This window comes from Ornithodoros turicata, chromosome 5, assembly GCF_037126465.1.
Source record: "Ornithodoros turicata isolate Travis chromosome 5, ASM3712646v1, whole genome shotgun sequence".
Lineage (NCBI taxonomy): Eukaryota > Metazoa > Arthropoda > Arachnida > Ixodida > Argasidae > Ornithodoros > Ornithodoros turicata.
Genome location: NC_088205.1, coordinates 68,658,593 through 68,670,648, shown reverse-complemented (window position 1 = coordinate 68,670,648; position 12,056 = coordinate 68,658,593). Strand labels below are relative to the sequence as shown.

The 12,056-nt window shown below is 47.8% G+C and overlaps 1 protein-coding gene across 2 annotated transcripts in view; it reads left to right on the top strand.

Moving 5' to 3' along the window:
• The window catches only part of LOC135394652 (relaxin receptor 2-like), a 107,407-nt gene that overhangs the window by 81,944 nt on the left and 13,407 nt on the right, over positions 1 to 12,056 (top strand). For both annotated transcript variants that reach the window (XM_064625498.1, XM_064625499.1), the window contains 5 exons: positions 59 to 127; positions 341 to 412; positions 9,438 to 9,509; positions 10,655 to 10,726; positions 11,076 to 11,147. In XM_064625498.1, the coding sequence (XP_064481568.1) occupies positions 59 to 127; positions 341 to 412; positions 9,438 to 9,509; positions 10,655 to 10,726; positions 11,076 to 11,147 (357 nt within the window). The remainder of the gene's footprint in view (positions 1 to 58; positions 128 to 340; positions 413 to 9,437; positions 9,510 to 10,654; positions 10,727 to 11,075; positions 11,148 to 12,056) is intronic.

Here is a 12,056-nt window from a genome sequence, read left to right as displayed (position 1 = left end):
TGTCCAAATAATGCCCTTATGTAGTCTTATTAAACAAGAAAACCGAAATACATTTCAGAAATCTTCAAAGCAACGGCTTCCGAGGTACCTTGGGAGGGTTTCCAGATCTGAAGCTTCTCACGTATCTGTAAGCCAATGCTATACGTGTGCAAACTCTTTACTCGTTTTAAGAAAGTACCGCTTTGTATTGTTGACTCTTTGAGGTGAGACACAGGAGGTTGTGTACTCATCTTCCTCAACTTTCCCCAGCCATCTAGAGCGCTTGTTAACCGTATCTTGCCTATTTCTATTCCCGAGTCAACAACTGAGACAATTCTAAAACATTCGAATTTTATTACAGGAGCTTGACGCACAACCGCCTGGAGGTGATCGTAGAGAAAACGTTTCAAGGCCTGCCCAAGCTCGAGGTGTTGTGAGTACGTTTGACATCCTCTGAATATGTACGCGAAAAAGAAGAAAACGATTATCTCAATGGTTGGATCAACCGTTGGGGGGATTTAAATGCGATAGTTCACGAGATTCAAACAGAAGAAAGCACGGGTATTGCTCTAGGGGTAATCCCTTGGAGGGATTTAGATGCAATTACGCGAGATTTAAACAGAAATACATTGCTTGCGGGAATTTGAATGCATAGTTGTTCTCGAAGGTGTTATAATTTCTGGTGCAGAAGCCCTATCATTCCGTAGCGGCACGGTTCTTTTTCTTTTTTGAAAACTTGAAGCGAATTTGAAGCGAACCTTAATCTCTTTCGCGAAAGTTTCATGCCTCGACACCCTTCAGTGTAAGAACAACACTCGCACCTCGTAACTGAAATTTTATTTGGGTGAAGTAATCGATCTAGATAGTTGTTAGGAAGCTGCCAATAATTGAACTAATATTTGGCGCAGAAGTGCAGAGCGACTTGTCCAGACGGATGTGCCTGCCAAGTTGCAATCGTCCTCATATAGGGTGTCTGAATACTAGCTCCCTCTGTGAAGAGTGAGCGTCGCATGTTCAAGACACGTCTTCACACTACGCTGAAGCTAAAAGGAAATGGAGCTGCAGGTGCCCACCAGGTATGGCGCCCGCCATACACCAGGGGGACCACATAGCTCCAGACCCTATCCAGTTAGATGAAGAAGAAGAAGGACAACCGCGTCGTCTGCTACGAATTTTCGCCATCTTTACGGCCACACGCAGCTCGCGATGCGCTCACAAAAGCGTAGCTATATACGCCTAGCTACACACTACATTTTGGAGTTGAGTAAATACATAGCAGAGGAGATTTGAAAAATTGGGTGAAATTGGTACACAGCATTCATGCATGGTAATCGTGGGCGTAAACCTGGCGACCTTGCGGCATTCGCTTCTACAGAGGGTGACTCCACCCTATACCCAGAGGGAGCTAGTATTCAGGCACCCTATCCTCGTATCGTCCACATCGGATGGCAGCAACGCCACCTGGAGTAAACAAAGGCTGGTCATGTAAACGGGGGGGGGGGGGGGGGGTGTCGAGGTAGCTTGCCGTTGTTGGCCGCACTCAAGTGGGCATCGTCACGACTATAGCCAAAAAAAAAAAAAAAAAAAAGGAAAAGAAGGTGGGAGAAAGGGGAGTTGAGGACTTCAAAGTGATGTAGAAGAAGGATGACCGGTACTGATGGGACGGAAGCACGGAAGGTCATGTAAACGACCTGACGTAGTCATTAAGAATCCGCCAATAGCGACAGGCTATAGGCGACCGTATGGAGTCCAAGCCGCAGAGACGGAGACAAGCCGTGATCAGCTGCATGAACGGTCACAGAAATCCTATGCTTGGAATCGTCTTCGGCAATTAGTAGGAGCAACCGTGTCGTCTGCTACGAATTTCCGCCATCTTTACGCCCACGCGCAGCTCGCGAGGAGGCGACAGTAGTAGGAGCAGACGACATCGCGACTTTATTTGTCGCGTCGTGAAGGAGTGAGAGGAGGCATTATGCAAGCTTTGTGTGGTTGTATGCGGAGCTGGTGGAAGCGCGGCTTGTCCGCGACCAGATCCGGTGGCGCAGCGGTAACGCGTGCGCTTGGAGACTGGGAGGTCCGCGGTTCGAATCCGCGGGCCGGCTGTGCCGTCTAGGGTTTTTCCTGGGTTTCCCTCAGATGTGTAATAGGCGTATGCCGGCACAGTTCCCCTGAAGTCGGCCCATGGACGCAGCTATCCTCCCCACGAGCGGATTCCGCTCGGTCTTCCACTTCACCCTTTCCTCTCCTCCTCTCCACCACCTTTCCCTTCCCGAGAAACATGCCACCTAATCAGGCAGGCAGACCTCTCGGGTTCCTCCCAACGACACTCCTCCTCCCTCCTCCTCCTCGGCTTGTCCGTTCCATATTGTATGTTCATCCCATATGGGAATGCGGAGGCTACCCAATATAAATGTACCGCTAATCGCCCTCAACCGATAGGCGGCCCATGATGATGTCCGCATACTGGGCGGCAGAGGATTGCCACGCGTACTCACTGACTGTATATAAACCATAGTAAAGCGGGAGTGTGCAACGTTCCACACAATTTTGTAACGGTGTGCAGCTCTAGTGCAGTACCGTGTCATTTTCACAGATAATTACCTGTTGGATGCCTACACACCATATGCTACATTCTGGGAACATTGAGCGTTATTCTTAATACTGACGGAGTCTTAATTTCGGTATTTAGAAGTGGCAATGCAACACTGTCGCGAGGTATAATATAAATATGCCAGCGACATACAAGCGAGTAGTTGGTAGGTAGACGTTAAGTTTTTCTAGGGTTTGGACATACAGGGCAGAAAGTGAAAGTCACCCAGACCGTGCTTTCTTGAAACTCCACGAAGTATTACCCCCTTGTGAAGCTACGCGTGTTTGCGATGCTACCTATAGCAACAGCACCTTCGAGAAATGGGGATCTGACATCACAGACGACAACTTGCGACCCGTGATGCAACATCATACAAGTCGCCGTAAGCGCATTCAATATACGACTGGGCAATATTGCCTCGTCTGTCCTGTTTGCGAACTGAGCAAACAGCTGTACACTGCACCGTACTGGAGTTGTATGCATTGAGCCAAGTCGTTTCCGTAGCTGCTCCCGACTTGGGGACGATAATGTGTCCCCGGTGCGCCTCGCCGAGGTGGTGCTAAACGCACGGCATCTTCGTAATGAGCGAACATGTTTTCACTCGGTTAGGGTTTTTGGCTTGCTCGGGAAATTACACGTTCGTGAATGTCAGGGGAAGATGATTGCGCAGTTTGCCTGATGGCAAAAAGTTACGCCAGCCTACAATTTAGCTTTCGAGAGTTGTATGGATAGGGATACCAACTGCTCGACACACCGATGTGAGACGCCATAAAATGAAGGAAAATGAGCACATTGGTATGGTGTTATGCACCTAGGTCACTAAATGTTAGTACACGCACACTTGGTCTAGGACGTGAATTACCACTGAATAAAGATTATAAAAAGAATCACTTGACGGTTACGGTTGTGTAACGCAAATTTCAGTGGCAGCGCCTACGGCATATGGCCGTCATTATAGCCGTTCAATTGTAGTCGAAGCAGTGCATATCAAGCGCATTGAGGTCAATCTTGAACCACAAGCGATCGCATACCGAGCAGTTGTACCCAAATGGGTTCTCACTGTATTGTCTATAGTTAAGCCCTTGTGGCTGCTTCGGTTTTGGCTTGACTGTGATTCAGTTTTGCCTCTGCTTCGGCGGAACGCACGTTGGGATCCTGACGTCGCGCTCTCTTGTTTGCGGCCTCGGCTCAGCACGACGAGCTGGATCTTCGCGAGCTCTGCGCTTCCGTTGGCGTTCTTGTGCCCGCCACAAAGCTTGTGCGTCAGCAGGACCCGAGATCTCCCTGGCGCCTGAAACAGAATCACTAAAGGGAGTTACTTTACTCAAGCGCCATGCTAACATTGTCCTCCTTCTTGTCATCGTCACTAATACAAGCGCACATAAAACAAGTATTATGGTAACCTAGAACCTTCTAGCCTTCTAGCGCCTTCTAGAACCTTCTAGCCTAGAACCTTTTAGAATCTAGAACCTTCTATGGTAACCTTCTATGGTAACCTTCTAGATCTCAGTTGTCTCGCGACGTAAACCCCCAAATATTATTATTAGTAGTAACCTTCTAGCCCGCCATACAAGTATGAATACAAGCGCCATGCTAACATTGTCCTCCTGCTCGTCGTCGTCACTAATACTGTGCTCTCTTTTCCTTCTGCGGCCGCCACCAGATCTCGGCAAAGGAGGCACTAACAGCTGTTGCTGTAACAAAAGTCAGTCATTGCTCCGAACATTGGCTCTTAACAGAAGAGAGGCACGAAGGCTGAAGATTCCCACATTCGTCACCGTGTACACAAATTGAGGTGGCGAAGGGGGGGTGTATTTTCATGAATTTGAGTTCTCGCGCGGCCATCAGGGTTCCCTAGAGCCTAGCACGCTTCAAGTGGCCCTCTGTTTTCACGTATTTTCGCTGCACCCTCGGGGATTGCTAGGGCCTGGTGCGCCTTCAAGGGACCCTCAAATCGTCCTTTCTTTTCGTATATTTTCGCTGCGCCCTCGGGGGTCCCTAGAGCTTAGTACGCCTACAAGGGACACCCAGATTGTCCTTTCTTTGCGCGTAGGCTGGTTCCGCCCGCGGGGATCCCTAGAGCCTAGTTTGCCTCCAAGGGGTCCTGAAAGTGTCCTCCCATTTCGGGTATCCTCGCTCCGCCATCAGGTATCCCTAGAGCTTAGTGCGTCTTCAAGGGGCCCTCAAATCGTCCTTCCCTTGCGCGTAATCTTGTTCCGCCCTCGGGGATCCCTAGAGCCTAGTGCACCTACAAATGGCCCTCAGATTGTCCTCTCTTTGTGCGTATTCTTTCTTGTTCCGCCCTCGGGGATCCCTAGAGCCTATGTGCTTTCAAGGGGCCTTAAAGAGTCCTCACTTTTCGCGTATTCTTGCTCCGCCTTCGGGGGTCCCTAGAGCTTAGTACGCCTACAAGGGACACTCAGACTGTCCTTTCTTTGCGCGTAGGCTGGTTCCGCCCGCGGGGATCCCTAGAGCCTAGTTTGCCTCCAAGGGGTCCTGAAAGTGTCCTCCCATTTCGCGTATCCTCGCTCCGCCATCAGATATCCCTAGAGCTTAGTGCGTCTTCAAGGGGCCCTCAAATCGTCCTTCCCTTGCGCGTATTCTTGTTCCGCCCTCGGGGATCCCTAGAGCCTAGTGCACCTACAAATGGCCCTCAGATTGTCCTCTCTTTGTGCGTATTCTTTCTTGTTCCGCCCTCGGGGATCCCTAGAGCCTATGTGCTTTCAAGGGGCCTTAAAGAGTCCTCACATTTCGCGTATTCTTGCTCCGCCCTCGGGGATCCTTAGAGCCTAGTGCGCCTTCGAGTGGCCCTCTCTTTGATTCTCGAAGAACACGCTACTGCAGCGCCCCATGCCGTTCCCACCACTCAAGAGTGCGCTGGACCATCTACAAGGAGTCACCGAGTGTGTCGGGTGAACTTCAAACGAAGCGGACAGCCGTGGCGACATTGTTGTTGAGCTCGTGCGATACATCGTTAGACCGTGAGATTGTACAACGGACACAGTTGTGTGACTGAAGCAATAGGAGGGGGATCCTTGAAGCTACTCTAGAGACTTACAGGGACTATCGCATCCGTCCCGGTCGATTCCGAAACTATAGTGCCGTTGTACTCCGCGTTCATCACTGATAATAACGCCGATAATCGGACGCGAATTGTTGGTCCTGTTCCTGTGCAGTTTGATGTAATACATAAACGCATGGAAAGAGCAGACGACGCATATTTAGAGTATTGCGGGATTCCCACTCTGGAAACGTCACCCGAACAAGGCCAATCAGTGAGCGCCCTTTGGCGCGGACAGCACCAATCAGGGAGCAGCTGGAGGGAGCTTGGTAGCCTTGACCGACCGGCCGACCGACCTGCAGACGGGCGAGCCGGAATACTAGGGGACGTCGTCTGCTCAGTGATCGGCTTGCGGAATGTTGTTTCTGGTTAGCGTCGGACGTGTTCGTAGAGCCAGGAGCGTAACACCATGTTCCACGCAATATGGTCACGTCAGAACTCACACTGGTAAGCGAAAGTCGGCGTATTTACCTATGTCTTTTCAGTTTCAGTCCGTTCGTGTGCCTGGCTTACGTCATCATGGTGTTAGCTGAAGAGGGAGTGTGAATCTTTAAAACTCGTTTATTTAATATGTAAGCTGGTTTCGGAAGAGAAACTTGGCCAAGTTGACTGAGAAGCGGTGACGAACATTACCGTATCTGTCTCATACACATGTTTCCGGATGCGATGGTCCCTATAAGGGCAGAGCGAGAACCGCGGTCAGTCATCGTCCATCGTTCTTCAGTCATGGTCCATTATTTGTTGTTTGTCACTCTCAATGAACCCTATCGGATATGTAGCAGAGTCTGCATACTTCGCTTCCAAAAGAAATTTGAGGCCGTCCCGCCATGAAGCATTACCCTCAGCTTCGCGTGGTCGCTCAGCAAGTCCCTCGTCGCTTGTGTTAGATCGGTGCAGACAATCTGACACTGACTTAGCGCAGCGCAGCGCAATCGTGGCTGGTTCTACCCCTTCGTCTTCTTCTAGATGCCCTTGCTGGTGGGTCCACCGAAATGCTTCGGGGAACCCATTCGAAAGAAAGGGTCGTCGGAGCGAATCACTTGAACGCCTTCAAATCTTTCTACATTCCCACATAAATAACTCCGGAAATAATCCAAAGAATAAGGCGCTGACACGCAACACGACTACCAAAATTCATTTTTCCTCAATGTTCGTTCAACAAACGTCCACCTGGTTCCCGCTCCCACGGCACAGCCGCGATTTATCGCCTCATCACCTCGAAACGCCGTTCCTTCGCCCCTTCCGCGCTCACACAGAAAGCCAAAATTGAACACTCAAGCACCTATATTACAGCCCATATACTCAAGGCCAATAAATAATCGCGCAGCAATGTTCCCCCACCCTAATCTTCTCGAGGCAGCCATCCAGATGAACAGTAACGCCGTCCACGAACAATCAATAAAGCGTGTAACAACAGGCCCGGGACAGGCGGCCAATTTGGCACCGGGCTCTTACGGCCCCGGGATACGGTTGACACTTCGCGAACTTCCATTCATCTATGTCAGTCAAGCACGGTTCGGCGACCATTGCCTCACATGCGCTGTTATCGCGAGGGCAGAGCTGCGCATTTTTTCATATCTCGATGCCTTTTCGCTCTTCACTTTATTGTCTTCGTAGGGAATCTGTGTGCTCATAAGTAAAGGCGTGCCGAGAAAGTTATTTATGTGATGGTCAACGGGGGTTACGCAGTGCATTATGTATGGGGTTGCTTAACCCAGCTCTCTTTAGCTTTAGCGGGGAGCAAAACGGTGCCGTGATTGTTTGTAAGGGCAGTGCTCTCATTCGGCGCTGAGTCTTGTAGTGTTTCTGTTTGTAGCGTTACAGACGTCTTTTCCGAATGCACGAGGGACAGTGTGTTGCAATCGCGAACACTGTTGATCCGTTCTATTAACGAGATGAATATAACAGATTAGCTGATGTGATTAACAGGTTGATATTTCGCTCAGTGTGAAGGTACTTTAGTGATTAACTGCAATTAAAGTGTCGTTCTTGTGCGGAGATAACGTCTTAGTTAGCTTTCTTTTCGTTGTAGCTTTCTGCTTTGAGATCTCGTGTCCAGTCTTGCAGAAAAAAATTCCGATTTGGTTAAGATCAGGGACCGTGCAAGAAAATTCAGAGAGCTGCTGTGACGCTTATTATTGCATCACATTATTAGATTAGAATAGAATATAGACAACTGATTATTCACCTAGTTTTTGCTCTTTGGAGAACTTTGAAAGATGAAATCCGGAAACATTGCTTGCGTGTGAAAGCAAGTTCCTGTCTCGACTGCTCTGGTGCATATCGTTGCGTTCTTAATTTCGTCCATACTTTGTAGGTTGCGCATTCTACAGATATGGAGTGAAGCATGTGGTACTTGATAAAACGCAGTCCCGTTCATGAGAGCTTGTGCGATCATAAACACGGTAGTTTCAATGTTTTCATCTCTTGATCACGAGTGAAGAAGTAAACAACAAAGGTGTCGGTCTACAAGGGGGAAAATTCACAGACAAAAAGAAAAAAGAACTAACTCCAGTGTTTTTCCTTTTGTTTGTGATTTTATCACGAGTGAAGTGGGACTAAACTAGCGTCCTGTGAAGCGTGCTTTTCCTGCAGCGACGCAGTGTACGCAGGAGAAACAATCAGACAATATATCTCTCCGTGCTCACTTACCGACCAAACGTCACGTTGCTGTGCTGTTGTAATGGAATTTGACGCGTATGAAGCGCACCCTTAGGGTTTGGTTAGGTACACACTTCGGAAAGACAGGGATGTTTTCGAATTCAAAAACACGATAGCAGCTAGACGAAGAGGAATGTAGCTCCTGACATCACTTACTTTATCCATCACCGCCCATTCTCTGCATTGCCAGTCGAAACACTGCTGAAGTACATGCCACACAGCACTAAACGAGTGCTGAGATGTACCCGTTATTGGTAACTCCTACCCAGCGCTGAAGTACTTCGCCATCACAACCGCGCAATGAAGGTTACCACAAGTGCAGCAAATGACAAACAAATTTAATTTATGGCACGTCTTTGTCAACGGAAACAACAACAACTTTATTTCGGGGTGATGGGTGGGGAGTTTCATCGCCGGGGGCGATTTCTACTCCATTGCTGGAGGTGATGCGGGGAATGAGAGAATGAGCCCCTTCACAATAAGGTTGTCAACGGAATTTCTTCTTACTGTACTGGAAAATGCATTTGATACGTAGATTTGATCCAGATGGCCGAAAGACCTATTCGAATTTTTTTCTCTATAACGCAGGGGTGGAAGTCGCGGTATTTCGCTCTATTAGCGTTTAACATTGTTCGTCTTCAAGTGACAAAAATTAGCCAGTTTTTTACAGTACAGCTGGGCGATCTCACAAGCTTGATTGCACAATGGGAATGCAGAGTCGACGATACAGTGCGACACAAAATACGACGTAACCCTCATTTATCCGGTGGCTAACCTTTCCCTTTCCTTTTTTCGTAGTTTGCATTAAACATATTCCCCCCCCCCCCCCCCCCCGGTAAAGCATGTCAGAAATGTCACTACACGAGCCACTTCAAGCCATGCCGTTTTTTTTTCCCCTGATTTCCGACACCTTGAGTATAAAATAAATTGATCTGACATAACTTGCAAGAACAGTCTCGGTTCAGTTAGTCGAGTGATGTCGCAAACGAAGTCACGTACTGAATGTTGCACAACGAATGTAAAACAACAAATTTTTCTAAGTTTATTCTGCACATTGATGTGTCAGTCCACATTTCTTCAGGTGCCCAGTTAATCGAGTAATGAAGGGAAGAGCGGAATTTTTAACTCTTACATCTTCCGTTACAGGGTGTTAAGTCACAATAGGTTGTTCGATATACCTGAACAAGCCTTCCGGAACAACTCTAATCTGTTAGAAATGTGAGTTTGCTTTCTACATACTTGTTTGCTTGCAACAATATTGCATACATTTCGAGTCGCCCAGTTAAGTTTGTTCGGGGGCGGTGAGTGTTGCCCATTCCGATGTAGATACTATCGACGCATTACAATAGAGTACGACTAGCAACCAGTCACATTTATTTCCAAAAGCCCCGGAGCAGCCCTACATCAGTGGCGTCCAGAGAGCATCTGCCCGCGTTCCCCTTTCCAGGCCGCGGTACGTCCGTTGAAGTCCCTAAAATCGGGGTTCCGTCTCTGTTTCTCGGAACGCCCTTAACGAGCGTCTTTTGGCTATGTATCACCATGACAAGCAGGGCACAAGTTGCTCAAGGTCAGTCCCCATCGCCGTGGACTGTGGAAAAACACTTAACGGGACAGTGGAGAGATACTTAACACGCCCGTTGCATACGTGGTGTTCTGTACGTCATAAAATATTTCACGGAAGATATATATATTTTGGAAGGGAGCACACGTAAGAGATAATCTGTCCTTGAATATCTTTGAAGCAAAATCTGAAACCTTATTCTTTCTAGCATAATTAAAATGTGAGAGACCATTAGATAGTTGTGCGCCATTGCGTTCTTGCGGAGCCCCATTTTTTTGTCGTTGCATCGGCGTTGGGAGGCCCTATTCCCTCCCCCCTTTTTTGCTGAAACTCTAAAACTTCGGTTGATTTCATTGGCTGACTCCTCGATATTTCATTGTTATGTTTTAGAAATATGAACTATGCTATATGCGGACATTGAGTAATAGGCCTTCAGTAAATAGAACAATAAGTCTGAATGTTTACTTTACTTTACTTTGCTTTGCTTTACTTACTCTACTTACTCTGCTTTACTTTACTTAATTTGCTCTACTTACTTACTCTCTAGTTAATGACATTACTTTTTGAATAATTAAATACGCTGGTAGGCCCCAGATTAATTCCCAACATAATGCACCACCTTGTGGCCTACCAGGGTATTCAGTTATCTGATATGATGACAATGCACTTGGGCGTCGCATTGCCATTGTCTGTTTGTGATCTGGTACGCATCGGACTCTCTACTTCCACCGTATTCTTCCTCGGCTGAGAAACTTAAGACTCTTTCACATTCATATGAACACTGTTTTCCTATCCTTTGCAGAAATTTAGCCTTCAATTCCTTGGCATTTCTACGAGCTCGCCTGTTCAGAGGGCTGCGACACTTGAAAAAGATGTAAGAACCCAAGCAATTTTGTGCATGCTTATATTAGGATATTTCCATCTGAAATCCGCCCCCAGACTGACAGTATATACGCCTTTCCCAGAGCAACATGCTGCCATACTGGCAGGCACACCGCTCGGTCATGATTACTCAAACAATCAGATAAATTAAATTTTGTACGCATAATTTCAAGCAATTGTGGGTAAAGAATGTCAGATAGACCAAGAGCTCTGGAGTATGGACGCGTTTCAATGTGGTCATAACGGTACCGAAAAACTGTCACACTTTCAACATGTTTAAACGTCTGGTAGTGTCTTTATTCATTTGGAGTTAGTTATTGACACTGATATTGTTCTTTCAGCGATATATCCTCAAACCCCATCAAAGCACTTCCTGTGATTTTGTTCCACAATCTGCCAAACCTGTATTCATTGTGAGTATTTTCATCTACTTGATCTGTATCAGTACCATTATTATAGTAATCGCAGTCCTCAGCACATTGTATGATTACTGGAACGGTATGAGCTCCAGCAGATTTCTTTTTGTATCGTTTTGTACCTAAATCTCACGCTGCACCGCCTGTATAGTTACCATCAACAGGTGGTGCTGAACTTAACGCGCCTTTCAATAAGTGTTGAACAGTAATGTACGGCCAAGCGTGGCAGTGCCGATGCAGCGCGCTTTGGAACGCTTCTTTGCCGCGTCAGCATCATGGAGAAACCAGTCGCATGACCTGCAGCATTCGTTGCAACAAATCGGGAAAGAAAATGGTGTGTGGGTCCGGAAGGGACAGACAGGACTGCTTCCTGTTGTCTGACAGGCAACTTTGTGTTGAATTGCGTTAAAAAGACTTTATTTACACCTAAGAATACGGGGAGCTTTACAGCAAAGTTATTGTACAGACGCCGTAACCCTTAACGCTGACGCCATCGGCGCAGAGTGTCAGGGTTTGGGTTTGAGACAGAAACATACGTCCGGGATGGGCTGAGGCATACACCGCCTCAAGACACTGTCTCTGCATGCTTGGGCTCTTGTTGCGGTTATCAAACCTATACAGCCAGTCTCTGTTTCGCGCCTAACGCTCACCACGATGTGTGCGAAATGCGCGCTGCGACCGTGTATCAAACTGCGACCAACGCTTCGCGACGCTGGCGTCATGCACTCGTGCGTTACGGGTAAATGTGACGGGCGCTGTACACAACGGTGAACGGAATGACATTGGCGCGCATAATAACATTATTGCTCCAAATCCTAAGCGCCAATGTCGTCCGGTGCTGACCAGATAAGCAAGAAGGCGCCGCGTGCTACGTGGAAACGTTATGCGATTGTACCGCGTTGCAGT